This window comes from Tribolium madens, unplaced genomic scaffold (assembly GCF_015345945.1).
Source record: "Tribolium madens isolate multiple individuals breed KSU strain unplaced genomic scaffold, Tmad_KSU_1.1 Scaffold_71;HRSCAF=194;Tcas5.2_LG6, whole genome shotgun sequence".
Taxonomy (NCBI): Eukaryota; Metazoa; Arthropoda; class Insecta; order Coleoptera; family Tenebrionidae; genus Tribolium; species Tribolium madens.
In genome coordinates this window covers 3,977,978-4,005,508 of record NW_025401041.1, presented here as the reverse complement: position 1 = coordinate 4,005,508, position 27,531 = coordinate 3,977,978, and the positions used below count along the sequence as shown (strand labels likewise).

Below are 27,531 nucleotides of genomic sequence, written 5' to 3'. Positions count from 1 at the left end.
AGTTTAATTCGTTATTGTTAAACTTGAATAAAAAGTGAGGGATATTTTTAATTTTTTTTTGTCGAGATAGATAACTGAAACACCACAAATTTTGCTGTTTCTGACTTGAAATTGACTGGAGAATTCAAGTCTGGACTTATTTTTTACTTACGATTAGTTGTTTTAAAAAATTCAGTTTCTTGTGGTAAAAACTTGAAACATTAAGTAGCATATTTAAGAATTTTTTCATCAAAGAAAACAGCTTGAGGATATGAAACCTTTACTTTTCTTATGTAAAATTGTCACAGGATTTCGATTCGGTTTTTACTTTTTACCTAACATCAATATTTTTTGAGATATTGATCAAAATTTGATTCGTTAGTTTTAAACTTGAATAAGAAGTAATAAGACATACATTTATAAATTTTTTGTAAAGATTTATTGTCATTCTCTTAAAATTAGACAAGGAATTCAAATCTATGTTATTATTACTAAATTTGGCTGAGGAATCGTACCTACACTCTATGTAAATTAATTTCCGATTTGGAGATAACCCAGTCTTCATTAATTTTAAGTATTTTGTGATCAACCCTCACAAATACAACGCAATTACGCCCCACTTAAACAAACACAACTTATCATTTATCATATTTCGTTTCGTATTTACCGAAAATAAACACGAAATAATGACCACTTGCACCTGTCCACCAGATTTCCATAAACAATTCATTTGTTTACAATGCATCGAACGGAAATCCCAGTCTCTTCAGACCTCTACCACGTCCTCCAGCCCTTCATTTTCGTGACTCGAGCATTCGGTTTCATGCCGATTGCGGCCTCGAAAAAGGGGGCTCACTATGTGGTCTACTTGTCCCGGCTTTACACAGCTTACAGCTACGCCCTTGGCAGTTTTATGAGTAAAAAAACACCCCCACTTTGCCCTTGGACTAGCTCTGTTGTAGTGTTTTGGTCACTCGGGGGGCTCCACGAGGACTTTCACGCGAGCAATTCGGTGAGGATGAGCAACTCTACTGTGAAATACGTCACTTTGATCGACTTGGGGGAGGTGATGGTGACGGTTTTCATCGGGATTGTGGTCACCCCATTCAAGATCAAACACTTGTGGAGGTTGTTGACCTGTTTTCATAAAATCGACGCAATGATACCACCAAAAAGAATCAAAAAAGAGAGAAAAATCGTGATAATTTCGATGGTTGTGGCGATTTTGTGTGTTTTGTATGTTTTGACCTACGAGTTGTATTTGTGGGGGGAGGTTTCGAACAAAAATGGGCTATATTGGGTCTTTATGAAACGGTATTTTATCCTCTTTTCCACTTATTTCATGGTGTTTATTGAGGAAATGCCTTATTGGAATTTCACAAGACTGATTAGGAGACGAATCGAAGCTTTGAACGAAGTTTTGAGGAGGGGTTTGGACGTTTTTAGGAGTTTTACCAAATTGTGGATCACTCCGGTCAAAATGAAAAAAAACTCCGGGAGTTTTGGGAGTAAGAAATTGCAAGTCACTTCAATTTATTGAAATTTCTAGTCCTCAGTTACGACAAAGTTGTCAACTTGATGAAAATCTACGAACTTATTGGGGATTCAGTTGACGCAACTAACGACTTTTGTGGTGTCAGCATTTTGGTTAAACTCCCATAAAAATTTTCAAAATCTTCCTCAATTTTTCTTTTTAGTGTATCATGTTTAGTTGCCTCATCCACCTCGTAGTAACCCCCTACTTTCTCCTCGTGGAGGTCGCAAATGGGGGCTTTTTCTTCTTTATTTTTTTGCAGTTTTCGTGGACGATGCTGCATTGTGGCCGACTTATGGTTATAGTTGAAACGTGTCAATATTGTCTCGATGAGGTTTAAAGTTGATTTTTTATGACAAAATGTTTCATTTTTGGATTTCAGCATCAGAAAACCGTCGAATTGGTGTTCAAATTGTTGTCTTGTGAGTTGCAAGAGGATGTCAAAGACCAAATGAAACTTTTTGCTTTACAACTCTCGGGCCGCAAAGTGAGGTTTACGTCGTTTTCGATGATGAAGTTTAATCGGTCTTTGTTAACTGCGGTAAGATGAAAAAACTCAACTCGTGACTTTATTTATACAGGCTGTATTAGAAAAAACGCCCCAAGCTATTATAATTTTATTACTTTTAAAGAAATTATAATACTTTATTGCTCAAAGTTGAACAGTTTTTCGTTATCAATCGTTTGCTTGTCTTAGATAAAATGAGTAAAAATTCTTTCCACAGGCTTTAATTTAATTTTTAAATTGCCTAAAATCAAAAGTTAGTGATAAATAATAATAGTAAGTGAGCTTGTTGAAAGACTATTTAATGAGGAATTAAAAAATAATAAAATATACAGGGTGTTACATTTAAAAAACTGAAATTAATGTCACTTCCGGGGAAACATGAAGCAGTATTAAATAAGCAGCTGTCCCAAACAATGAATGCCAAAAAACTGTTTAACTGTGGTCTAAAAAATATTGTTATATCTTTAAAAATAAAAGAGTTATGGCTTGAGGCGTTTTTTATAATACAGCCTGTATAATAATCAAGTTTTTGGTTTCTTTGCTCAACAGTAACACAAAGCAATGTAAAAAAATTCATAATGAATAATGTTTTTTTAACAAATTAAAAAAATCTTAAATACATACTTTTTTACAGGGTGTTTCAAAATATGTTTGGTTTAGTTTTTTTTTTAAGGAACATTACATACATATTTCTACGTTATTTGACTTAAACTTATGATTTAATTGCCAATTTGTAGTTTAATTTTTTATTTAATTTTTTTTATTCATGTTCAGAAATACAAATTTTTACTTTTTTTGTAAATTGCGGCAAAACTGTACTTCAAAGGTACAATATTTTGACGTAAACATACCAGGTGAATAAAAGTATAGAACCAAGCGTTTTTTTGTAAACTATCCAGTTTACGAAAAAAATAATTAGTGTAGCGTAAAGTACTTAATTAATGTAATCATTAATCAAGAATAACATTTTTCGAAATTTCTTTTAGTTTTCGAAACAAATTTTTTTTAATGACAACCCACTATGATAATTAATTTAAAAATTTTCAATTTTAAGATTGATTTATATAACATTTTTTACACTTCTTGAGGTCCTAAAGACTTTAAAAAAATGCATAAAACGTTATTATTTTTTTATGTACGGGGTGCGCCAGAACTCTCGCCCCAGAGAAAAATATAAGGTAAGATACCAGGAACATGGAAAAAATGTTAAAAAAATTCTATCTATAAAAAATTCGAAGTTATGAGAGTTTGAATTTTGCACTTTGACTCTATTTATTTTTGTTGGAAACATAATTTTCCAATTTTTTTTTGCTACAGGCTATTAGAAGAGAAAACAAGGAAGCTGTATCCTAAATTGTAACTCTGTTCAATGTTATTTGTGACAAAATTTTTGTAACTTTATTAAATAATTGTTAAAAAACATATACAAGATTATCAGTATCATTAAATAAACATAAAAAAATGTCAAAAAATAAATGTCAAAATTTTTTGACAGATAGAATTTTTTAAACATTTTTTTCATGTTCCTGGTATATTATCTTACTTGAATGTTTTCTCTGGGGCGCGAGTTCTGGCGCACCCTCTATACTAACATAATTTAACCAAGTTTTATTTTTAAGTATTGTTCCCGGCGCATCCACCATTTTTGTCACCAGTAAAACATTTCATTACGAATTCATTTCTTACAATTTTAATTTTTGTTTCTGGAAAAAGCCATTTATATCGTATCAAAGTGTAAACATTGATACACATAAATATAATTTGTTTTTTATAAACAATTCTAATGTCAAAATAATTGATAAAACCATGCTGTAAATTTAACATACGACGCTACTTCCACCAACTTAACAACACTTTAACAATTGTTTACAAAAAATAAACAATGCATTAATTAAATAATTTATTTTTAAAACGTAATTAAATTCCAATAATTAATTATTATTTTTAATTTGAAGATTGGTGGTTCAATAACAACGTTTCTGGTAATCCTCTTCCAATTCGGAAGTGTTGGAAGCGACGTCTACTATTCCCGCGATTAAATAAACCATTTGAAATAAATAACTACGTACAAACTATTACTTTATTCTTTAATAATCCCTCTTCAATAATTAAAAAAATCCTTGAGAAGTTTTCTAAAGCAGTGTTTTGGTGTCGTTGCTACGACATCATTGATTCCTGGATCAACTATAAAACGTTTAATCACTTGAAGACAAATTTCAAAACAATGGAACGTTGGGAGGGTAAAATTGCAATAGTGACCGGTGCTAGTACCGGAATTGGGGCCGCAACGTCCAAAATTCTAGTCCAAAAAGGACTCAAAGTAAGTCTTTTGTAAATCACAAAGAAAAAATACTAAAATTTTTGATCAGGTTGTTGGACTAGCGCGCCGAGTCGATCTAATCGAAGAACTAACCCTAAGCTTGACGGACGCCCCTGGTGAACTCTACGCTGTCAAATGTGACTTAACCAAAGAGGAAGAAATCTTGGAAGCCTTCAAATGGGTGAAGGACAATCTCGGACCGGTCCACATTTTGGTCAACAATGCGGGCTTCATCAGGCCCACCAACCTTCTAGGTCAGTTGGTAACATTGAGTGTCAAAGTTACGTCCGTGTGGCCAACTTAATTTCAGAGGGTTCAACCGAAGACTGGCGTCTCACTTTTGACGTAAACGTAATGGCAATGTGCATTTGCACTCGTGAGGCTGTCAAGGTCATGCGTGAGAATAACATAGCCGGCCATGTAATAAACATGAATTCAGTCGTGGGTCGATACCCTGTGTGTCTACCCACGCCCACCCTTAACGTCTACCCTGCGTCTAAGTATGCGGTTACGGCGCTTACGGAAAACATGCGACAAGAAATGCGTTATTTCAATACGGGGATTAAAGTTACGGTAACGTAACGTAAGCAAGTTGGGACCAGTTTGGGGATTTTTGGGTTTTAGAGTATCAGTCCAGGGATTGTTATTTCAGAGTTTCAGGAGGGGTTTTGCAAGGATGGGACTAAGGAGGCTATGAGGAATGGACCGGTACTTTACCCCGAAGATGTCGCCGACGCCATTATTTATACTTTGTCAACGCCGCCTCATGTTCAAGTATCGTGTTTGGGGAAATTTGTTTTTTTTAATTGTTTTTTTCAGGTTCATGATATTTTTATGCACCCACTGGGGGAGATGATTTAGTAAGTTTTCTTGTTATGAAAATAAATGATTGTTGTTAATTGTCATTAATGATTTACATAACCTCAAGACTAAAAAATAAAGTTAGACGTAAACGCAACAGTAAAAAACACATTTTTTTTATTATGCTGATTTTATTGTTACGTCAAACAAAACAGTAAAAAATCAAATAAAACAGCAATGTTGTTTATAACTGTAATAATATTTATTAAAATAGTTCGCCAAGAGGATGGACGGTCAATTCGTGCACCTGAAAAAACAAACGCAACAGTAACGTAACGTAACCACGTAACGTAACATACCTGAACTTGTGGCCCCGTTGATAAAATATAAACCACAGCTTCTGCGATATCTTCAGGTCGTAAAGCTGGCATTCCTGCTAAAGCTTCCTTCGTCCCATCCTCCGGGAACCCATCCTGAAACTCAGTCCGGACCACTCCCGGACTTATACTCTGCAACAACGTAACGTAACTTATCGCAATCATTGACATAACACAACTTACCGTAATTTTAATCGGCAACTTATTATACCGTAATTCTTGTCGCAGACTTTCAGTCAGGGCCGTAACGGCGAATTTCGAAGCCGGATAGACGTTGAAATTCGGCTGGGGCATATTGGGCACGTAATGCCCTGCAATAGCATTCATGTGGATCACGTGACCGTAGAGATTATTCTCGCGCATGATTCGGATAGCTTCACGGGTGCAAATACAGAGTGCCATGACGTTGACGTCAAAGACGCGACGCCATTCGTCGGTTGCGCCTTCTGGAATGACGTGTGTTAGGAGGGGGGAGTAGTGGGGATGAGTGGACTCACCTAGGAGATTAGTAGGTCTGGTTAGACCGGCGTTGTTGATGAGGACTTGGACAGGGCCTACGTTGTCCGTCACCCATTTGAAACACTTGAGGATGGCTTCCTCACTGGTGATGTCACAACGGAGGGGGAAGAGCTGACCAGGGGCGTCGGAGAGGTCGGCGGCTAGCTCTTGCATGCGCTGGATACGCCGCGCCAGACCTACAACCTAAAAAACAAAAAAATTGTAGCACGAACGAACACAGCGAGTGAGAATAACAGTATAGTTATGTAAATATGTGTTTTTTAGAGGAGTAGTTGATTTTCAACTAAAAGCGTAATTTCATTTAGCTTTTTTCAAATGACAGTTTTCATTGTGCTTCGATACAACAATCATTTATAATAACCCTGTATTTGAACAACCGCTCATAAATTTAGTTTAATTAAAAAAAGGTATTTCGGAGGGTGAGAATTAAACTTGACTCACCTTGAATAAAAAAGAGACAAGTTTGTTTAGGACACTCTGTACCTTAATGCGGAAAATTTTTAGAATTTACATAAAATCACCTTATATGTCACAGGATGGCACAAAAAACAATTACATATTTTTTGTAGTTGGCATAACTGCGTTGATAAGAATTATTTTCAACCAAAAGTGTAACTTCATGTTTCCAGGACCGAATTTAGCTTTTTCAAATGAAAAAAAATTGAATTTAAACACATCCACAAATAATTATGAACGAATTCAATAAAATTAGGCAAATTTTCACTTGTTTGAACAAGAATTATTTTTAAAGTAAAAGTGTAATTTCATTTTATATCAACGTACAAACTGCTATCAAAATGTAAAATTTTATAACAAAAAATTGAAAACAGATGGCAAATTTTCTTTTGTTTTTCATTGTACTCCAAAATGACAATCATTTATAGTAACCCTGCATTTGAACAATCGCTCATGAATTTAATTTAATAATTAAAAAGAGGTGTTTTGCGGGATGGGAATAAAACTTGACTCACCTTGTACAAAAAAGAGACAAGTTTGTTTAGGACACTCTGTATCTTAATGTGTAAAAAATTAAAAATTTACATAAAAAAACCTTGAATGTCACAGAGTGGGACAACAAATAATTATACAAAGTGATCATGATTGAATGAATCTGTTGGCAATCGTGACTTTAATTTTTAAAGGAAACTATTGGAGTATGCTTTTCATTAACCACAATTTAACAATCTTGAGAGGTTGTACGTCAAGTATTTGTCAAACAAAACGGTATCAGTTTGCAGTGTTACAAATCATAAACAAAAATACTTTCAAATCTGCCAACTTAAACGATCCTAAATGATCACGCTGTATACAGGGTTATTCATAAATATGAAGCAATATTTGAACCTCAAAAATGACATATAAAATGATGTTAATTTAAATAATAACTCGTGTCCTATCTCTACTGATAAGAATTTTACAGCTCTCGGAATGTGGGTATGGAAATTTGATTTTTTTGTAATAACTTTGGAACTATTTGACCAAATATTATAAAATTTGGAACATTTCCCTGTGACAACATACCCTTTGAACTGGTAATCACGAAAACCGGATACATCCACTCAATTTCCGATTCCAGCAGTTGCAGGTCACATTTTCTGTGTTTTTCCATTTTTTTGCTCTCTTAACACTAATTTTTTATTGCACAAATCGATAGAGTAATCAATTTCGAATAAAAAACGCATAACCTTTAATACCCCTCAAATGGACCGTTTCAAAGATATTTTAATTTAAACTGAGGACTGCACAACGCTTCACATGGAAATGTTCCAAATTTTATAATATTTGGTCAAATAGTTCTAAAGTTATTACAAAAAAATCAAATTTCCATTCCCACATTCCGAGAGCTGTAAAATTCTTATCAGTAGAGATAGGACACGAGTTATTATTTAAATTAACATCATTTTATAGGTCATTTTTGAGGTTCAAATATTGCTTCATATTTATGAATAACCCTGTATTTATTGTAGTTGGAATAACTGCGTTGACAAGAATTATTTTCAACTAAAAGTGTAATTTCATGTTTACAGGACCGAATTTAACCTTTTAAAATGACTATTTAAACACAAATAATTAAAAATGGATTCAATAAAATTCTCCTGTTTTTCATTGTATTCCGGTGCAACAATAATTTATAATAACCCTGTATTTGAACAAGAATTATTTTTTAACTAAAAGTGTAATTTCATTTGATGTAAAATTTTATAACAAAAAATTAAAAATAGCAAATTTTCTTTTGTTTTTCATCGTACTCTAAAGTGTAAATCATTTATAATAACTCTGTATTTGACCAAATTGCCTTTTCCTTTAATTAAAAAACATGTTTTGCGGCGTAGGAATAAGACATGACTCACCTTGTAAAAAAGGGACAAGTTTTTTAGGACATTCTGTACCTTAATGAGGAAAATTTTTAGAATTCACATAAAATCACCTTATATGTCACAGGGTGGCACAAAAAACAATTATATATTTTTTGTAGTTGGCATAACTGCGTTGATGAAAATTATGTTTTACTAAAAGTGTAATTTTATGTTTCCAGGACAGAATTTAGCTTTTTCAAATGACTATTTAAACACATCCACAAATAATTATAAATAGATTCATTGAATCTTATTGTATGACAATAAGGCAAAATTTTTCTTGTTTTCCATTATATTCCGATGCGACAATAATTTATAATAACCCTGTATTTGAACAAGAATTATTTTTTAATTAAAAGTGTAATTTCATTTCATATCAACGTACAAACTGCTATCAAAATGTAAAATTTTATAACAAAAAATTTAAAACAGATTGCAAATTTTCTTTTGTTTTTCATTGTACTCGAAAATGACAATCATTTATAATAACCCTGTATTTGAACAATCGCTCATTAATTTAGTTTAATTAAAAAGAAATGTTTTGCGGGTTGGCAATAAAACTTGACTCACCTTCTACAAAAAAGAGACAAGTTTTTTAGGACACTCTGTATATTAATGCGGAAAATCATCAATACATTAGACATTGATCGCAAGAAAACAAACAATGAATAATAGAATGAAACTTGTTTAAACTCTCAAGGCAATAAGTTGCGACCTTGACTCAAATTTCAAATTTTCTTCTATTTTCAAACCAATTTTGTCAATTCATTCATCTATAATTAATCAACACTTACTTTGAGGCCTTTCATTACCAAAGTTTTGGCAATTGCAGCCCCCATGCCGGCACTAGCCCCCGTAACAATCGCCACTTTACCCACCCAACGATCCATATCTCGCGTACCAATTCAAACCAGGAACTGAAAAAGTATCACTCAATCTTCTTTATATACGAGAACCCACGAAAATTATTTATTTGAAGTTTTTTTTTTGTTTAATTGTGTAACAATTACGTCACTTGTCATTGAAAAAATGAAAAATCATTGTGATGATAAATTTAAGAGGCTGGGAAAATCGATATTTAATTGTTGGCGAGTCGGAGATCAAAAAAAAAGAAATTTTGGATAATCAACGATAAGATTATTTTACGACAAGTGATTTTTTCTTTAGAAATTCACTCGTGATAATTGATACTATAAATAGTCTATTGACATACATTATTTTTAAGTTTCATGTGGTATTTGACTTGACTAATGTTGTGATCCTGTTGCTGGGCTGATATCGATCCTTGTCACAATCTCCAATTCCACCCATCATTCACCATTGCAACTCCATCAAGTCCTGACCTGTTGCTGGAGAGATGGACCGTTGGGAAGGCAAAATAGCTGTAGTTACAGGCGCTAGCTCTGGAATTGGGGCTGCTATAGCAAAAGTTTTGGTCCAAAAAGGGCTCAAGGTTCGTACAAATTGCTTTTTTTAGTATTATACAGGTAAATAATTTAGGTGATTGGTCTTGCGAGACGTGTTGGACGGGTTGAAGAGCTTGCTGCTGATTTAGCCGATCAACCTGGAGAGCTTTTCGCTGTTGCTTGCGATCTCACAAAAGAAGAGAGTATTCTGGAAGCTTTCAAATGGGTCATTGATAGCGTGGGGCCGGTGCATATTTTGATTAATAATGCCGGGCTCACCAAAGCGACCAGTCTTTCCGGTGGGTAGAAATGTTAATTTTTTCATTTAATATACAGGGTGTTTTTTTAATTTTGCCCAAAATTGCAAACACATATTCTACTTTGAAAAACAACACTAATTTATCAGATAAACTATAAACTAGATGATAAAGTTTCATGATATAAATTACCACTTAGATTTTAAATATGTGGTTGCAATTCTTTAGGAAACGCCCTGTATATTTTGTTTTATTTTGAGTAAAAATCACCTTGGATACATACAAAAATTACGATTTTATTGACTTTACAATTATGTATCGTTTACAATACATTAATTACTATAATTGGGCAAGTAAATTAACAGCATTGAACTATTTAACTAAATTACAAATAGGTATGTACCTACATGAAAAAAATTGTAACTAATCAATGAATCATAATCATTAAAAATGTTCTAATACGATGACTTGCACAAAAGAGTACTTTAAAGGACTTGATTCTTCTCAATAAAAAAAGCATGATTTGTGTTTTTATTATTCACAACAATTATTGTTCAAATTTTGGCCCTTATTTGTAATTTTGGGGCTAGCTTAGTACTTCAACTAAAAAAAAATTCTAACTTCATTATTCGTTGATTGATTTTCTTGAACTTTTTAATGTTTCTGTAATTCGCCGCTGTCAAAAAACACAAAAAAATGGTCTTTTGTTTGAGAATTTGAACTTTTTTGGACCATTTTGAATCAGAAAATTGTTCATTACGGCTCTGACATAGTTCAAATTGTTCTAAATTTTGCAATAATTGTAACATAAAGAAACAATCTGTCAAATTATGTACTTATGTACTTTTTTCGAAGATTTGGCAAGCGGTTTTAGTCCTTATTTGTTAATTTTGGGGGTGGCTTAGCACTATAACTACAAAATATTCTAACTTCATTATTTATTAACCGATTTTGTTAAAATTTTTAATATTGGCAGTAATTCATTCTAAGTGAGTCACCGCTGGCAAAAAAATGTAGTTTGAAAATTTGAATTATTTTTGAACCATTTTGAATGTTTTTGTTAAGTTTTACATTAATTGTATGGAAAAAATCAATCTGTCGAATTATGGATTTTTGAAATTTTGGAAAGATTTCGGAAATAAAGGCTAAAAACGACTCAAATTGGTGTTTTTCAATCAAAATTTTAGTACACAATAAATGTACTAAATACTCAGTGTTATGTAAATCTTCCAAAAATGTCAAATTTTGACAATTTGGACATTTGAGAGTAAAGAAAATTAATTAACGTTTATTCTTGAAATAATATTTTTTATGTTGACAATAAAATCAAAGAAGCCGATTTTTAAAATAAAAAAATTAAAAAATCTAAGTCGTGTTCTGATTGGTTGGTTTTAAAAGACGTAATTGATTGGCTAAGGATCGAACAATGACACTCAACTTTAACGCATTAAATACTTTTTTTACTTTTTATTGGTCTAATATTCGAAAGTGCATGATTCATATTAGCTTTGGGGTTGGCTCCACCCATTGTGCAAAATTAGATCCAATTAAAGTATAATAACTCACACTAAACACTAATTTGTTATAAAAATTCTGTTTTTTGACCAATAAAAAATAAAAACCGGTTTGTTCTCACTATAGTAGCAATTACGTGAAAGAGAAATGATTATTAACAACCACCCAATCAAATTTAAGCTTTTGCAAAAACCTTATCGATAAAACTGTTTTAATTCAATTCGAATTTGCTTTAAAAAAAGACGCAAAAATAATGAATTTAAATTAATTTTTTCAATTAGCCACGAAAAATTGATGTTAGATAAGGAACTATTTCATCAATTAAAACAGATTAAAGCTTTTATATGACTTTAAAAAAAAAATTGCTTGATTTTCTTGAAAAGCTGTCAGAAGTGTCAGATTGAATGATTAGAATCCAACGCACTCTTAGTGATGTTTTTCTTTAAAACGTATTTAGGCACTTTTAGATTTTTTTCTCTATGAAACTCCACTATTTTGTTGAATTATGATTGAATTTTCATTTCTTACCTTCACTCAATCTCCACCTTTTGTTTTCTACTTTTAGTACTTCCAAATTTTCCAACAATCGCCAGAAAAAAACAATTGCTATCACGTGACACAAGTGAGTGGTTAAATTAACGTTTTACACGGGTGTGTCAAAAATTTGACTTTGATCAAGTTGTTTTTGACTAAATGTTGTTTTCTAATGTCAACCTAAATGTATAAAAATTAATAAAACAGACACTTCTTTCTTGTATTTTAGTAGCGCCATTTCTAGATTTTGTTTGTTTACTTTAAAAAAACAAAATGTCAATGTGTTATTAGTTACTACAAATTAAACCAAATCACTTGCAATATTTTATTTAACCAAAAATTGTACTTTTTGAATTAATAGACGGCGACAGCGCCCTCTGGCGCCAAGTCCTCGAGGTGAACATCATGGCTTTGTGCATCTGCACCCGCGAAGCGGTCAAAATAATGAAAGAACACGACATCGACGGCCACATCATCCACTTGAACTCCATCGCAGGCCACCAGATCCAAAACGTCCCCGACTTCAACGTGTATCCGGCCTCAAAATTCGCCGTTACGGCCCTGACCGAAACGCTCCGACAAGAGTTAGTCAGGGACAAAACCCGGATCAAGGTCACGGTAACCAACCTCGAAACGAAAAAAAAAACAGTGCCGTTGAAAATAATTGTTGCAGAGTATAAGTCCGGGAGTTGTTCGGACCGAATTCCAAGAAGGCATGGGCGGAGACGACATGAAGGAGATGTTAGCGCAAATACCGGCCCTCAAACCGAAAAATATAGCACAGGCCGTGGTTTATGTCTTGGGGACAGACCCTGATGTCCAGGTCCTGGCTTGAGATTTTTTTGCTGTTTTGGTGGTAATGGTGTGTTACAGGTGAGCGAGTTGACGATTCGCCCGGTGGGAGACCCGTTTTAATAAATTACGGCGAAAATTGGTTTTATCCATTTAAAAAACCGCACAGTGTGACGCATTGAATGGACTGCAATTACAGGAATCTATAATTACAGGAATCTGCACAACACAATTGACAAAAATTAAGGATATTGTTTTTTATTTAAATATTTTGCACATAATTTGTATTTGGGATCTAAATAAAATAATTTGGAACAGACTTTTATTATCACGGACTATTTCATAAACTTTACGATCGATTTTGTCGCATGTTTAAGATTTGTGTGCGGAAAATCCAAATTTAAAATAGTTCGCCGAGGGGGTGAATGGTCAGTTCGTGTACCTACAACACAGAATAAATAAATTTAGTGAAATAAAGTTGGTTATGTTGGCAATACTTGGACATGTGGCCCCGTTGACAAAACGTATATAACCGCATCGGCGATATCTTCTGGTTTGAGGGTCGGAATATCGAAATTTTTCGAATCGTTTTCTTCCAAATCTCGAACCAGGCCCGGACTTATACTCTACAAAAAACAATGAAAATTGTCCCAAATAATAATTTTCATTTACAGTGACTTTAATTAAACTTCGATTGAACCGTAACTCCTGTCGCAGAGTTTCAGTCAGGGCCGTAACGGCGAATTTCGAAGCCGGATATACATTCAGAGTTGGCTCTGCCATGTTTGGGACAATATGGCCGGCGATCGAGTTCATATGGATCACGTGACCGGCCACATTGCACTTTCGCATGATTTTGACCGCTTCACGGGTGCAAATACAGAGAGCCATGACGTTAACGTCAAAAATACGCCGCCATTCTTTCGCCTCGCCATCTTGAAATTATCACAATTAAATAAAATGGTGACTTGAGAGACTTACCAATGAGAGATGTGGACCGGCTTAAAGCAGCATTGTTAATAAGGACTTGAATTGGTCCTAATTTGTCACAAATATAATTGAATGTTCTGATAACATCGTCGTCTTTTGTTATGTCACATTTTAGTGCAAGGATTTGACCTGTTGGGTTGGTAAGAGTGGTGCCGAGATCTTGGATGCGGTGCGTGAGACGAGCCAAGCCTACTACCTATAAAAAATTGTTTGTTTCCAAGACAAAGAAACTGTATTGATAAAACTTAAATAACTGAATCAATAAAAAGAATTTAATTTGCGATTAATTTTTTATTACCTTCATGCCTTTCTCGGCCAAAACTTTCATTATTGTAGGACCTACACCAATACTGGCACCTGTCACAATTGCCACTTTACCCTCCCAACGGTCCATTTTTCTACAAGAAAACTCTTTACTAGTCTATTGCGTGACAAGACGACTCGGTTACTGGATTTAAACCTTGTCTCAGGTTTTACAGTTCACTCTGTATAACAATTATAATTCACCTTGTATACTAATTTGAAATGTCAAATTTAACATTAAGCCTGCTTTACAATGAATTGTCAGAAAAGTCAAAAACTCGTTCCATTTTCTTACAAGAAAAATTTTTACAAGACTATAGCGTAAAACAACTTAATTCAAACTTCCAGTCTCTGGTTTTATAGTTCACTTTGTGTAGTAATTTAAAAAGTCTAATTTAGCGGTAAAGCCTGCTTACAGTAAAGTTTCAAAAGCGTCAAAAAATTTGTTCCTTTTTTTTTAACAAGAAACCTTTTAATAAATCTATAGCGTGTTACTGAATTCAAACCTTGTCTCTGTTTTTATTGTTTATTTTGTATAATAATTTGTGTCTTTTGTCGTCAATGTCACTTGAGTGACATTAAATTGTAAAGCATGCTTTAGGACTGTTAACCTTATTTTTAGCTACTGTCAATCATAGTTGACAAGTTGTACATATTTTTGATAGAAAAATATAATTTGATGTCATTAATTTGAAATTGACATTCATTTTAACGTTAAAGCTTGAATTACAAGTGTCAGAAAAGTGACGACCAAAGTATTTTGTCTCCAACTGTACGTTCAATTTTTGAACTCTTGTGAACCCTGAAAAATGAGCATTTTTTTTTCATTATGTAAATTTGTTCAGCTGACACAACATAAAGGAAAAAAATTAAAAATATTCTAAACAATGTTTTAATAATTTATATTTACAGTGAGATTACAATTGCTACAATTACTAACATTGATAACAAACGCCGGACTGTCATTGGAGTTATCCGTTTTGGTGAATTTGACATTTTGATCGGAACTGGAAAATTCACTCCCGTTAACAGTTTCGTCTTTACATCGACTTGTCGATAAACCCGCAACTTCAGCATCATTTATATTGTAGGAAACTGTTTTATCCTCCATACTCGACACCTCATTATCACTAATCATCTCTTCCTTGACATCAACGACCGGATCAGGAACATCCACATGTCTCACTTGATTAGCCGCTTCACTATTTTGAATAATCGGGGAATCCCTTGTGAAATTCTCAGTCAAACATGGCAGATTCCACCGACCCAGCCCGATGTTGGCCGACAACATGGCCGAAGTCTTTCGAAATGCCCGTCCTGTGTAACATTCCGGGTTTTCCAAATTCAAGAACTTGGCGATCCGGGAGGGAATCTCCAGAAAGGTGTTGATACCAACTGGTTGGTTGTAGCATCGTCCTTCATGATATCGCATGAAAAATCGCGAACAATCGACAGTTATCTTCGATCGCAGTTCGATGTATTTGCGCACTTTTTCCAAATGGTCGGTGAGAACAAACATTCGGGACATCCCCGTGCTCGAATCGGGGATTGTCACAATGAAGACGTCACCCGTTTCTTTCACATTTGCGACTTTCATGTCGCACAATTCGTGGTTGCGACACGCACCGGTGATTCCCATCAGCATCGCCACCTGAAATTTTACTCTTAAAAAAAAATGTTGAAGAAAAAAATTGAAAAACCACCTTCATGAGTAGATATTTCTCGTCTGGTGCTTGTTCCAGAAACTGGTTGATTGTTTCCCTACTAAAAGTGTTCGACTTTTTCGGTTTATATCCCGCATTTTGGCGTTTTAAAAAAGCCCTCAATTTCAAATACTTGGAAATGTCGATGTTCTCATTTATGAAAATCGTCGTTTTCAGTATCGAATATTCACACCATTTGCTGGAGGGAGATTTCAGGATCGAACCCTTCTCCTGAAAGTAAGTCAAAAGGAGAGATTCAGAAACAGGAGCGTTGTTTTTCGTCAGACACCAATCTTTAAACAGTTTGTACGTCGTTTCGTAACGCTTCTTCGATTTTTCAGGGAGCAAAGGCGGATTTGTGACAGGCTCTTCGTCCATATTTGACACCACAGGCCTGAAATAACAATTTACACACCTTGACAACAAACAAAATACAAACAAGCTAACCAAAAAGCTGTTCTAAAGGTTGTTTTCACCTATTACATGCATTTGGAATGTATGGAATGCTGCGCAGAGTGGCTATTTATGTAACAAGTGGGATAAAGTCATTATGATTGTAGTGTATTCTAGGCAACGTAGCCGCACCAGTGTATTGTGTATTGCATACACACGAAAAGTAGTTTATAGAAAATAACAAATTGTAAGCTGTTAAAAAACGTGTAATTGAGTGTTGAACAGATTAATTTTTTTATGGATTCAAAAAAACAAGATCAGGATACAGAAATAATAGTGTTTTATTGAATTATAGGTATCTCCACGGTACCAACTAATTTGACTTCACACAGTTGGCTACAGTGTTATTTGACAGCTCTAGAGGTGATAGGCTGTGGTGATAGGTTACAATTTTGTGGTTCACAAAACAGTGTCAATAAAATAATAACTAATTTTTTATAATATGGACCCAAGTGAGTAATTTACAGTTTAGAAGCTACACTTTTTGTTTTTCCAAAATTCTCATAATTAAAATTTATTCATTTTATGTAAAATCATTCTGACATGTCATAATTCCTTGTCATTGTTTATTTTGGTCTTTGCGGATCAAGGCCTTGCGATTTAAAACTCGCATTGTTTACAGCATTGAGTAAAGAGACTTTGGAGAAATTCCGTTCGAGTTTTTTCTCCGACGAGAAAAACATTTTTGCTCAGAATGTCTGCTCCCGAATCGACCCTTTCGACGCCTGTCTTTCGCGCAAGGCCCTCGAAGAGACGCACCACGTCTATGAGCACAAAGTGGAGGCCGAGGGCAAGCCGGTCAGCAACCAGAAAAACTCAGGCCGGTGCTGGATTTTCGCCACTATGAATGTGATCCGATTGCCCTTCATGAAACACCTAAACATTGACGATTTTGAGTTCTCCCAAGCCTACCTCTTCTTCTGGGACAAGATCGAGCGGTGTAACTTTTTCCTCAATAATATCGTCGAAACGGCCAAACGCAACGAGACGGTGGAGGGGCGACTGGTCTCGTTTCTACTAAATGTAAGGAGAAACTCAATTGGGGCGTTTTTCACCGGTTTTGTTTAGGACCCGATTTCGGACGGGGGCCAATGGGACATGATTGTCAATCTCATCAACAAACACGGATTGATGCCCAAAAAGTGCTTCCCCGAGTCGTTCAGCTGCGAGACGAGCGCGAAAATGAACCAAATCCTCAAAACTAAAGTGAGTATTAAATAGAACAAATGATCTAAAAGTGTGAAACGGGCCTTAGATATTAACCTCACTTTGGTGAGTGTCCCTGTTATTTTGACGTTTTGAAATGTCAAATTTGACATTAAAGCTTGGTTTAGAGTAAATTTGATTTTTGAATTGCTAATTCTTAATTTCCAGTTGCGTGAGTACGCGAAGGCCATCCGCGACTTGATCGCCAAGGGTGAAGGCGACCTAAAAGTACAAAACTTGATAAGAGAGCAAATGAATACGATTTATCGTATTGTGGGTATTTGTCTCGGTGTGCCTAACGAGACGTTCACTTTCACTTATTACGACAAGAACAAGACTTATCACAGCATTGGTCCAATAACCCCAAAGGCTTTCTATGAGGAGCACGTCAAACCTATTTTTGATGTCGATAATAAAGTGTGCATAGTTACCGACCCGCGACCGTCAAACCAATACGGTAAAGTATACACGGTGGATTGTTTAGGCAACGTTGTGGGTGGACGTCCCTGTATATACAACAATCAACCCGTTGAACTTCTACTCGAAGCCACGGCCAAGTCGATCAAAGATGGCGAAGCTGTGTGGTTTGGTTGCGAGGTGATGAAACGTTTCGCCGGAAAACAGGGGATTTTAGATTTGAAAATGTAGGGGATTTTTTTCTGATCCCGATTTTGAGTGTAAAATTTTTGTTTCAGTCATAATTTTCCGCTGGTGTTTGGGGTAGATATCCAGACCATTTTGAGTAAAGCCGATAGGTTGATTTATGGGGACAGTGCCATGTCACATGCGATGGTTTTCACCGCTGTGAGCTTGAACGTGAGTTGGAAATTTTGTCATGTTTGCAAGTCTGTATGAAATTAAGTTGACAACATTGATGTGTTTTTTCTTTGATAGGAAAAAGATGAAGTGACGAAGTTGCGTGTGGAGAATTCGTGGGGTGAGGATCGTGGAGAAAAAGGATACTTGATTATGAGTACTGAGTGGTTCAAGGAGTATGTTTTTGAAGTGGTAGTGGATAAGAAGTATGTTCCTGATGATGTTCTTGAAGTTTTTAAACAGAAACCGATTGTCTTGCCAGCTTGGGATCCGATGGGAACACTTGCCAATACTTTATGTTAATTTGTAATATTTTTGCTTCAATATAATTTTGTGGCAATATTTTAACTGTTTATTTCATTTTTGTTCTTTTGAGGAAAGTTTTAGTTTGGTATAGGCAACCAACAATACACCTGTTTTATAAACTTAATTTAAACAAAACTTTACCAACATGCAAACAACTACAATCTTTTTAAGAAAATTTGTAGGGACAATAATAAAAAGCAAACAAAATTTGTGGCTGCTATCAATTTTTTCGATAAAATTTGACTTGTAAATAAAGACTTTATATTTGGCGGCGCTCGGCCGGTAAAGTGGCCACCTGCAATCATCTTGACAGCTCGCGGCAAACACTGTCAAAAACCTGCCAAACGTTTTATAAATAATCGTAAAAATTCAAGTGTTATTAATGAATTTATCTGAACCAATTGACCGTTTCGCCCCCATATCGCCGTCAGCATAAACAAACTGCAGTTTTCAGTGTCATTCAAGTCGCCGTATGGAAATCAGCCATGTAACCAGCCTGAAAAGAAATCGAAACTCCTGACTGAAAATCCCAACACAGCACGATTTCGCAAACCACCACTGCAATGGCATCAATCGAGTACGACTTGGACACCTCTGGGGGTCTCATGGACGTAAGTCGCTCAAAATGGCGGATTTCCCTCCTTTGTCTGCACCAAACCCACTTTTGCAGCAAATCCAAGCCCTAATCGCGCCCCCACAATCCGAGGACACCAAATCGAGGAAGTCCGCCAGCGAGCATCCGTATTTCAAGCGTCCTGGCAAGGGGCACAACCACGACAGTTGCGACGCGTGCGGTGAAGGGGGCGACTTGATTTGCTGCGACAAGTGTCCCTCGAGTTTCCATCTGCAATGCCAGTATGGGGGCTAAGGGAGTTTTTTGTATTTCTCGTAAACGAATTGTCGTTTCAGTGATCCCCCCTTAGAGGAGAAGGATATACCGAGTGGGGAGTGGTTGTGTCACAGTTGTAAATATGCAAAGAAGATTAATGCACCACAGACGAGGAATAAACGCTCGGCCTCCACCCCAGCGGGAAAAGCGCCCAAAAAGGCCAAAGTCACGCCAATGGAGGTCTTGATTCAAGCCGCCAGTTCTATGAACCCCAAGCAGTTTGATCTCCCCAGGAGTATGAGTGTCCCATGCATTTTTCCAGGGACTGATAAAGGTAAAGACAAGGTTCATTTTTAATTTACACAATTTTATATTCTTTTCTAATCGATTTATGTACTTAATTATTTATTCAGATTCCATTGTGTACTTATTTGTCATTCACTGTTTAAAATTCTAAAGAGGATCAGTAAATGTCGATTTATTGATTTAATTCATAATGAACAGGATGGACAAAGTGAGTGACTTAAGGAGGATTAGAGAAAGAAAGTAAATACGAATTGCCGTTACTTAACAGAGATAGATATATTATAGTCACGTGCTGTTTGGCATGACAAGTCTAAGCAATTTTAAATTTCTCTTATTTAATTTTTACTATTTAATAATTCTTGAATTGAAATACACAATTCAAGTGAATCATTATCTAAAATGTATTTATTTCTCTATGTTCATATTTTGGTAATTTTTGAATTAAATAAAAAGCTTTTGTTAAAAATGTAGAAAAAGCTGTGAAAAACATTAAAGAAAATTTGTAACAAAATTCCAACTTTTGTCAAAACAAAAAACAAACTACACTTTTCTTTTCTATCTTTAAAAAAGCGTATAGAATTTTTTATGAGAAAATAATAAAAGTTTGCAGTAGTCTAAATAGTAAAATTGGTGATTCTGTGTGTATAAAATACACGGTGATTCAAAAAGGTCGAACAATCTCTTTGTGATAGAAAACGTTAATAGAAACTCAGATATGGTTTTATAATTTTTGAAATTATGAATACTTAAAGATGGCACAAAGTGGCAACGCTGTAGTACATTTTGAACTATACTTGTTTTCATATTAATGTGCATCGAAGTAGTCGTTGAAAGGTGGTATCCTTTTAAGGTGGCAACCATGCAACAATTCCCTAAAATTATTTTCTCAAATAAATGTGTACCCCAGGTGGCAAAAACTAATTACAATTAACATCGTAATTAATATAGGGTAGCAAACTTTTTTTTTGCCATTATTCATGTGATTAGATTTGTTCTGAATGACATTAATGACACTTTTTGTGTGAATCGGCCTTTAAATTGAAGATTCATTTAGACTACTATAACCTACTTGATGCACATTAATATGAAAAAGACTATACTTTGTGTCTGCACTCTATAGGGTGCGCCAGAATTCGCGCTCCAGTGAAAATTTTCAACTAAGGTAAAATACCAGGAACATGAAAAAAATGTTTAAAAAAATTCTGTCAAAAATTTTTTCATTTATTTTTTGACATTTGACTTATTTTATATCTATTTAATGATACATGATCTTGTATATGTTTTTTTACAATTATTTAGTAAAGGGACAAAAATTTTGCCAATAAAAGCCACAAATAACATTGAACAGAGTTACAATTTAGGATACAGCTTCCTTGTTTCCTCTTTTAATAGCCTATAGGAAAAAAAATTATTTTTCCAACAGAAATAAATAGAGTCAAAGTGCAAACTTTAAACCCTCATAACTTCGAAATTTTTATAGATAATTTTTTTTTAACATTTTTTCTATGTTCCTGGTATCTTACCTTATATGGCATTTTTTTCTGGGGCGCGAGTTCTGGCACAGCCTGTATAATTTGTAACGTTTGTTACCATGGAAACGTACAAATTTTTGATGTGCTGTTGCCAACTTTCTATTACGTTTTACTTATTCACTTCCCAGTGTAAATTTGTAAAAATTCGTTTGAGTAAATCCGTTTTTAAACATTCACTTGTTTTTTATAGACGTATCTTCTATCAAAAATGACGATACTGGAAAAGTAGGGTCAAAAAATATGAAAACACAATTTAGTTACTTCTACTGCCAACATAGACACAACCAACACACTAGAGATGGCGGATTAGGTGCTGCCAACTTTGCAATAAATTATTTTTTAATATTCTACCCAAATCAATAATAAAGTTGCAAAATAATTGTTATGAATTTTTTTCAGTTGAGGCGCCGTATTCCCGCAACGGTCGCAAAACGCTGAAAGTCCCCAAAGACCATGAGAAGAAGCAAGACGCTACAATTCTCCTTCCTGCGAAGAAATGCCATGAATGTCGCAAATCTTGCCGTATAGCTCCTTTAATTTCGTGCGACTTTTGCTCCCTATATTTTCACATGGATTGTTTAGATCCGCCATTAACGACGCCACCTAGCGGCCGTTGGATGTGCCCCAATCACGTTGAGCATTATCTCGTAAGTTTTACTATAAATTTTTGCAAAAATTATTATTTTTCTGTGATAGGATTCCAAACTGCTTACTTCCATTTCGGCCACTGAACGCATCAAACTCTGGGATAAATTCAACGGTCCAGTCGATCAAGACGCAATTCGATTGGATTTTTTCCGGAAAATTCACAGCAAAAATCCCCCCTTTCGTGTAAAAATTAAATTAGCGGCGAAAAATCGCGTCAAAGTACCACCAATGGTCAAATATCATTATCGCAAACCGGTGAACTTGCTACCGAGTTTAAAAGATGTCTTAAGATTAGAGAGTGTGTTGAGCAGAGAAATGGACGTTGTGAAGTGTGAAGAAGTTGTACAAAGTACGAATAGTTTGTGTAACGGTCCCGAGGATCAAACGTGTGATAAAAAAACAGACGAAAATACTCAAAAAGTCGAAGGGGAGGATGATAATAAGGAGGATTTCTCCTGTCGAAATGGCTGTATCAAAAATGAGGTGATAAATGGGGCGACGCTCGACCAAAAGGACAATATTTTCCTCCCAGATGTGGTGTCGGATATTACGAACGAAGGTGAGCACTCAATACCCCCTGCTTGTCTCCATTTTCCTTTTAAATTTTAAATTTTCGTAACAATTTTTGGTAGTCATGGAAACAAACTATTGCCAACCTTTCTGCCCTAGTAACAAAAATTGAAATTTCATCCAAATCAAGTGGGTTTTAACACACAAATGTCACTAGCCCTTTTTTTTGGTCAAAGTCTAATTATTTTTTAAGCGACATTTCATTACTTAAGCTTATTATTTACGACTTTTGATTAAATTTTTCGTACAAGCTATTGCCAACCTTGTTCCCCTAATAAAAAACTGAAATTTCGTCGAAATCAAGTGGGTTTGAACATGACAATTGTCATTTAATCTACCCTAATTTTGACAGTTGTGTTAATTAACCCTTTTTTGTAGTTGAAGTCGAATTGAAGCAGTTAGACGACCGACTAGTGAAACTCCTCGCTTACCAACGCATCCAACACCTCCTCAACCAGCCGAACAATTCCGCCAACTTAAATTTGTATTTACCGTCGAATTTGCAAAGCAAGTTACGTCACATGCCTATGCCGAGCGAATTGTTGACCCCCGCCGACATCGAGCGGATATCTCGTGTCTTTTCCAGTCCGAAGAAGAAAAATAAGCCGAAATCGGCGCTTCGCGCACGCGCCATGATGTGTCCGGTGGTTTCCCCACATTTCTACAATGTGCGCACGTCAGAAGTTAGTCCAAATGATGTGCGACACGACGATAGTTTCCTCGGGTTTAGACCGACGGTCTCGGCGAGGTATCCCGAAGCGGTCGCGATGAGGTATAGGGTACTCAATGTGGGCAAGGGGTCCGCCAACGACGTCGATTTGGAGCGATTCGGACATTGCAATAACATATCAGCGAGGCATGCGATCATCTTCTATGATGAGGTGAGAAATTAGCACTACAATATTACCAACTTAAATAAAAATCACCAAAGTAGAACAGTTGGCAGCAGTGCGTGAATTGACGTTTGTTTTGGATTTTTGCAGTTTACAAAAAACTTCGAGTTGATAAACTACTCGTCGCACGGTACGTTTGTGAACAACGTTTTGTTTTCGAATGACACCAATACCGAGCGTCCCAAGCAATGTGAGGGAAAAATCGTACCGTTGGAGGTCCAAGTGCGCGAGATAATCGATAGGAGACGAAAAGTGGTACGTCAACGAAAAAACTCATTTGAGACGAAAATGACAGCAATAGATAATATGGATATGATGGAATGTTGTTGCACGAATGTGGGTGACTCATCACGGATAGGATGGGAAGGATCGGCGATTTTAAACCATGGAAGTCTTTTAAGGTTCGGGTGCGTCTCTTTCGTATTTTCAATAGTCGATTGTGCGGCATAAAAAACTCACTCACAACAAAGATACATTTTTACTTGAATTACATACATGATACAAATATACGATCTGTACAAAAATACGAAATAAATGCAGAATTGTGAAATTGCTAGATGTTTCTTGAAGAGAGCACAGTTTTGGTCTTGATCAAAAACCAATATGCTAGAGGAATAAAAGTAAAAGGGTTATAAAATAAATACAATTCTTGTTTATATTATACATTATATACAGGGTATTCAACCGGGAAAATCGGGTGTTTTATTTGGCTTAGGACGCACCAATCTAGGAACGAAAAACATCCACTGAACACCCTTTTCTAACAACTAACAACACTTTTTCTTCCCTTGTTTGTTGCTTTTCCTTAGGTTCACCGTCTCGTTCTGTGTGATATTCTGCCGCTCTTTCATTTCTTGTTTCGACCTAAGCACTAATCTCGTAATTGCCATGAACATCTCCTCTACATTTACATTGTCTTTGGCTGAGGTTTCAAACAGTTGAATGTTCATCGTATCGGCGAAACGTTGGGCGTCTTCAGTCAACACCACCTTCCTGTCTGGCGTGTCGTTTTTATTACCCACTAGTACTCTATTAACTACATCACAATTTTGTTCAATTTCATGCAGCCATCTTTTGACATTAGCAAATGACTCCCCGTTTGTGACGTCGTAAACGACAATCACCCCATGAGTCCCCCTGTAGTACGTGCTAGTGATGGTGCGGAAACGTTCCTGGCCCGCTGTATCCCAAATCTGGAGCTTGACTTTCTGGCCGTCGATACTCACAGTTTTTATCTTGAAATCAACACCGATTGTGGTTATGTAACTACCCGAAAATGTGTTATCAGCAAACCGCAACAAAAGGGAACTCTTACCAACACCTAAAATCATGAGAATTGTCGCAATTAGAAGGAAAATACACTCATAACCCCGCCCACACTTACCACTATCGCCGATTATCAGTAATTTAAATAAATGGTCGTAATCACGGGCCATTTCTACAAATTTAGGTACAACACGACTTCAACTAGGCCGAGAGGACATTAATTTCGCTATGTTCGCCACCGATAACATCAAAAACACCACAAATTCACCGAATTGTAATCCAATAAGTGACAGATGACGTTAACGTTTTTCCCCCAAATGCGCACCAACCCCGCAGCAAAAAACCCTAAACAAATTTTTTAATTAAAATTTAAATTAACTTATAATATGTTGGGACTCAATTTACGCATTTTTATCATAAGTACCCGAATTTGGCTATAGAGTGACGTCTCTAACTTTTTTTTGTTTTGCAAAACTACATATGTAGTAACAAAAAAATTGTGTTGGCAACAAATCAAAATTCAAAATGTCACTCGCCTAACCTAAAACCTGCCACAAAATGCGAATTCTGCGGCCTTTTTGCGGTTTGAAACCCCTCTCGGGGGTTCAGAGCCGTCAATTATCGACCATCCAGCCGGTGAAGCTCGCCTATGCCTCGTATGAAAGTACAAACTCCCCCAGTGAGCACGACCCAGCCCCCCTGATAGTCAACCACGGCCTTTTCGGCTCCAAGTCCAACTGGAACAGTTTGTGTAAAGTGTACCACAACAAAACCGCCCGGAAAGTGATCGCTGTTGATGCACGCAATCACGGCGATAGCCCCCATACCGAGCAACACACGTACGAGCACCTAGCGCTCGACTTGAAGGAGCTTTTGAGGCAGTTGAAGTTTGATAAGGCGGCGTTTTTAGGGCACTCGATGGGGGGCCGCGCTGTGATGTATTTCGCCTTGAAATATGTAATTTTTTCATGATTTTTCTTTGCTAAAAGACTTGTAGCCTGAACTTGTAGATAAATTGATTGTAGCTGATATTTCTCCCGTGACGACTAGTCCGAATTTGAAGACAATGCCGAGTCTTTTTAACGTTATGCAAAATTTGAACATGCCCAAAAATGTGTCAATGTCAGTGGCGAGGTCTCAGACTGACTTGCAATTGGCCAGGTTTGTTAGTGATAAAGGCCTAAGGAATTTTTTGTTGACGAATTTGGTGCAAAAACTGGACGGGAGGTGAGGCCCAGAAGCCCCCCAATGAGTCCTAAAATTTTTTTTTAGTTACATTTGGAGAATTAATATTCCTACTTTAATGGCCAGTTTTGAAGAAATTGCAACTTTTCCCCCTATTAATAAATACAAATTTGAGGGGCCTGTGTTATTTATAGGGGGTGGAGCCTCGGACTATATACAGTATGATTATTTTAATTTAAAAAGTTTTTTTTGATGATTTTTTTGTCAGGAAAAGTGACCACGACCAAATACTGAAATTATTTCCAAAGGCCCAATTTCAGTATATTGAAGGAGCAGGTCATTGGTTACACAGTGAAAAGCCCTCGGAATTCCTACAACACACTATAGAGTTTTTAAATAAATAAACAAAAAATCAGTCAATGGTATATTTTATAAATAAATGCACAATTTAGAACACATTTAAATTTATCACATTCCTAACGAATTAAAGTGTCAAGTGTTGGTTAAAATCCCTAAATATCATTACCTGATTTTTTCTGCACAATGTTTCATAAATTCTTGTGCAACACGTCTAGTTTATTGCATATTCACTTTGATTTAAATTTTCTGCCTTCTACAAAAAAATCATTGTAGAAAAAAGCTACAGTGCTATATCTCGTTCAAAGCTATCGTGAACAGTGCAAACACAAAAAATGTGAATTACATCGGTATACATTTATTGTAACAACCCTGTATAACTTTTTCGAGGTTATGTCGACATTCCTCCATTGTAAGCGTAATCGGCTTTGTTATGCATTATTAGAAAATCGTCGACGAAGTAAAAACTGTCCGAACGAGTCTCAAAAGGAGAGGCGATCATTTCATTCACTGAAAAATATTTTTTTTTCAATTTTAAGTAACAAACGAAGCGAGTAGAGTAACTAGTTTGAGTTGACAATACTTGAATCTGTCAAGCTGTGTAGCCAACCCAAACCGGTGTTAAACTTTTGGTTACCTAAATCGGGTGGCAGCACTGGAAATTCATAAATGTGTTCGCAGGTGTTCCTCGAGTAGGGGATGCAAAACCCGAATTCAAAATCAAACGTTTTGAGTAACTTATCCCTGAAGAAGTGCCTCTCAATCATGCGAAACCTATTGACAGGTCTGCCACCTACCGTGAATTCAACCCTAGAAAAAACCCTATAAAATTCAAACAATTTTTTGTTGGGACTTACGTGGCTCCCACTGTCTTCAATTTGAGAAACTGTGGGGTGAACTGGTAGCGCACGAAGCGCCCCGAATTGGGGTCGATGGGGTCGTCGCCCTCCGAATTTTTCTCGTTTTCGTCGACGTTCTCCGGGAGGGGTTTGGCGATCTCGAAGAGGACGGCGCCGCTCTCTAAGTCTCTGATTTTGAACCTCGTGAAGTCTATGTCGTAGATGTTGGCGTCGGGGTCGCACAAATACGTGTCTGTTATTTTCGTCAAGCGGAGGACGTCCTCCGGGGTGATGGCTTTGGAGGAATCGGGGGGCGGGAGTGCTCGGGGGATGGTCTCGCGTTTCTCTCGCACTACACTCATTTTTTGGGTTCTTTCTACTTTGCTATAAACAAATTTTGACAGGTGGGTGAGAAATGTCACTTGTCAAA

The 27,531-nt window shown here is 35.9% G+C and overlaps 11 protein-coding genes across 13 annotated transcripts; 6 read left to right on the top strand and 5 right to left on the bottom strand.

Annotated features, from left to right (window-relative positions):
• The first annotated feature begins 718 nt into the window (after positions 1–718).
• Positions 719–4,102, top strand: LOC123008984 (gustatory receptor for sugar taste 43a-like). Its single transcript, XM_044405060.1, has 6 exons — positions 719–896; positions 942–1,487; positions 1,529–1,626; positions 1,677–1,847; positions 1,896–2,054; positions 3,977–4,102. The coding sequence occupies exons 1-6, from the start codon at positions 719–721 to the stop codon at positions 4,058–4,060; spliced, it is 1,236 nt and encodes a 411-aa protein (XP_044260995.1). The 3' UTR covers positions 4,061–4,102.
• Positions 4,103–4,245: 143 nt separating this feature from the next.
• Positions 4,246–5,246, top strand: LOC123008583 (farnesol dehydrogenase-like). 2 transcript variants are annotated; one of them, XM_044404456.1, is made up of 5 exons: positions 4,246–4,341; positions 4,391–4,595; positions 4,652–4,914; positions 4,966–5,115; positions 5,161–5,246. In XM_044404456.1, the coding sequence occupies exons 1-5, from the start codon at positions 4,246–4,248 to the stop codon at positions 5,200–5,202; spliced, it is 756 nt and encodes a 251-aa protein (XP_044260391.1). In that variant the 3' UTR covers positions 5,203–5,246. The 2 variants fall into 2 exon arrangements, with proteins under 2 accessions (XP_044260391.1, XP_044260390.1); XM_044404455.1 differs by having other exon boundaries at positions 4,966–5,246.
• Positions 5,247–5,314: 68 nt separating this feature from the next.
• Positions 5,315–9,508, bottom strand: LOC123008584 (farnesol dehydrogenase-like). Its single transcript, XM_044404457.1, has 5 exons — positions 9,190–9,508; positions 6,017–6,221; positions 5,703–5,965; positions 5,502–5,651; positions 5,315–5,449 (listed from the first exon to the last, which is right to left on the bottom strand). The coding sequence occupies exons 1-5, from the start codon at positions 9,283–9,285 to the stop codon at positions 5,408–5,410; spliced, it is 756 nt and encodes a 251-aa protein (XP_044260392.1). The 5' UTR covers positions 9,286–9,508; the 3' UTR covers positions 5,315–5,407.
• LOC123008585 (farnesol dehydrogenase-like) lies at positions 9,504–13,218 on the top strand. Its single transcript, XM_044404458.1, has 5 exons — positions 9,504–9,848; positions 9,896–10,100; positions 12,469–12,725; positions 12,781–12,930; positions 12,981–13,218. Exons 1-5 carry the CDS (start codon positions 9,753–9,755, stop codon positions 13,020–13,022), a joined length of 750 nt encoding a protein of 249 aa, XP_044260393.1. The 5' UTR covers positions 9,504–9,752; the 3' UTR covers positions 13,023–13,218.
• Positions 13,187–14,302, bottom strand: LOC123008586 (farnesol dehydrogenase-like). The gene is made up of 5 exons (XM_044404459.1): positions 14,188–14,302; positions 13,881–14,085; positions 13,572–13,834; positions 13,397–13,525; positions 13,187–13,341 (listed from the first exon to the last, which is right to left on the bottom strand). The coding sequence occupies exons 1-5, from the start codon at positions 14,281–14,283 to the stop codon at positions 13,300–13,302; spliced, it is 735 nt and encodes a 244-aa protein (XP_044260394.1). The 5' UTR covers positions 14,284–14,302; the 3' UTR covers positions 13,187–13,299.
• A 782-nt stretch (positions 14,303–15,084) lies between these two features.
• On the bottom strand, positions 15,085–16,475 carry LOC123008751. 2 transcript variants are annotated; one of them, XM_044404747.1, is made up of 3 exons: positions 16,343–16,475; positions 15,896–16,289; positions 15,085–15,843 (listed from the first exon to the last, which is right to left on the bottom strand). In XM_044404747.1, the coding sequence occupies exons 2-3, from the start codon at positions 16,271–16,273 to the stop codon at positions 15,085–15,087; spliced, it is 1,137 nt and encodes a 378-aa protein (XP_044260682.1). In that variant the 5' UTR covers positions 16,274–16,289; positions 16,343–16,475. The 2 variants fall into 2 exon arrangements, with proteins under 2 accessions (XP_044260682.1, XP_044260683.1); XM_044404748.1 differs by lacking the exon at positions 16,343–16,475 and having other exon boundaries at positions 15,896–16,332.
• A 171-nt stretch (positions 16,476–16,646) lies between these two features.
• LOC123008633 (bleomycin hydrolase) lies at positions 16,647–18,718 on the top strand. The gene is made up of 6 exons (XM_044404550.1): positions 16,647–16,800; positions 16,971–17,371; positions 17,417–17,554; positions 17,723–18,198; positions 18,250–18,370; positions 18,449–18,718. The coding sequence occupies exons 1-6, from the start codon at positions 16,791–16,793 to the stop codon at positions 18,671–18,673; spliced, it is 1,371 nt and encodes a 456-aa protein (XP_044260485.1). The 5' UTR covers positions 16,647–16,790; the 3' UTR covers positions 18,674–18,718.
• A 276-nt stretch (positions 18,719–18,994) lies between these two features.
• LOC123008629 (PHD finger protein 12) lies at positions 18,995–24,004 on the top strand. The gene is made up of 7 exons (XM_044404546.1): positions 18,995–19,287; positions 19,347–19,531; positions 19,586–19,839; positions 21,743–21,990; positions 22,040–22,550; positions 22,940–23,442; positions 23,545–24,004. The coding sequence occupies exons 1-7, from the start codon at positions 19,240–19,242 to the stop codon at positions 23,902–23,904; spliced, it is 2,109 nt and encodes a 702-aa protein (XP_044260481.1). The 5' UTR covers positions 18,995–19,239; the 3' UTR covers positions 23,905–24,004.
• Positions 23,914–25,054, bottom strand: LOC123008632 (ras-related protein Rab-35). The gene is made up of 2 exons (XM_044404549.1): positions 24,839–25,054; positions 23,914–24,775 (listed from the first exon to the last, which is right to left on the bottom strand). The coding sequence occupies exons 1-2, from the start codon at positions 24,888–24,890 to the stop codon at positions 24,222–24,224; spliced, it is 606 nt and encodes a 201-aa protein (XP_044260484.1). The 5' UTR covers positions 24,891–25,054; the 3' UTR covers positions 23,914–24,221.
• Positions 25,055–25,143: 89 nt separating this feature from the next.
• LOC123008630 (protein ABHD11) lies at positions 25,144–26,363 on the top strand. Its single transcript, XM_044404547.1, has 4 exons — positions 25,144–25,677; positions 25,718–25,947; positions 25,993–26,124; positions 26,174–26,363. Exons 1-4 carry the CDS (start codon positions 25,279–25,281, stop codon positions 26,307–26,309), a joined length of 897 nt encoding a protein of 298 aa, XP_044260482.1. The 5' UTR covers positions 25,144–25,278; the 3' UTR covers positions 26,310–26,363.
• LOC123008631 (protein unc-119 homolog) lies at positions 26,317–27,526 on the bottom strand. Its single transcript, XM_044404548.1, has 3 exons — positions 27,120–27,526; positions 26,900–27,072; positions 26,317–26,772 (listed from the first exon to the last, which is right to left on the bottom strand). The coding sequence occupies exons 1-3, from the start codon at positions 27,461–27,463 to the stop codon at positions 26,654–26,656; spliced, it is 636 nt and encodes a 211-aa protein (XP_044260483.1). The 5' UTR covers positions 27,464–27,526; the 3' UTR covers positions 26,317–26,653.
• Between the last annotated feature and the right edge of the window lie 5 nt (positions 27,527–27,531).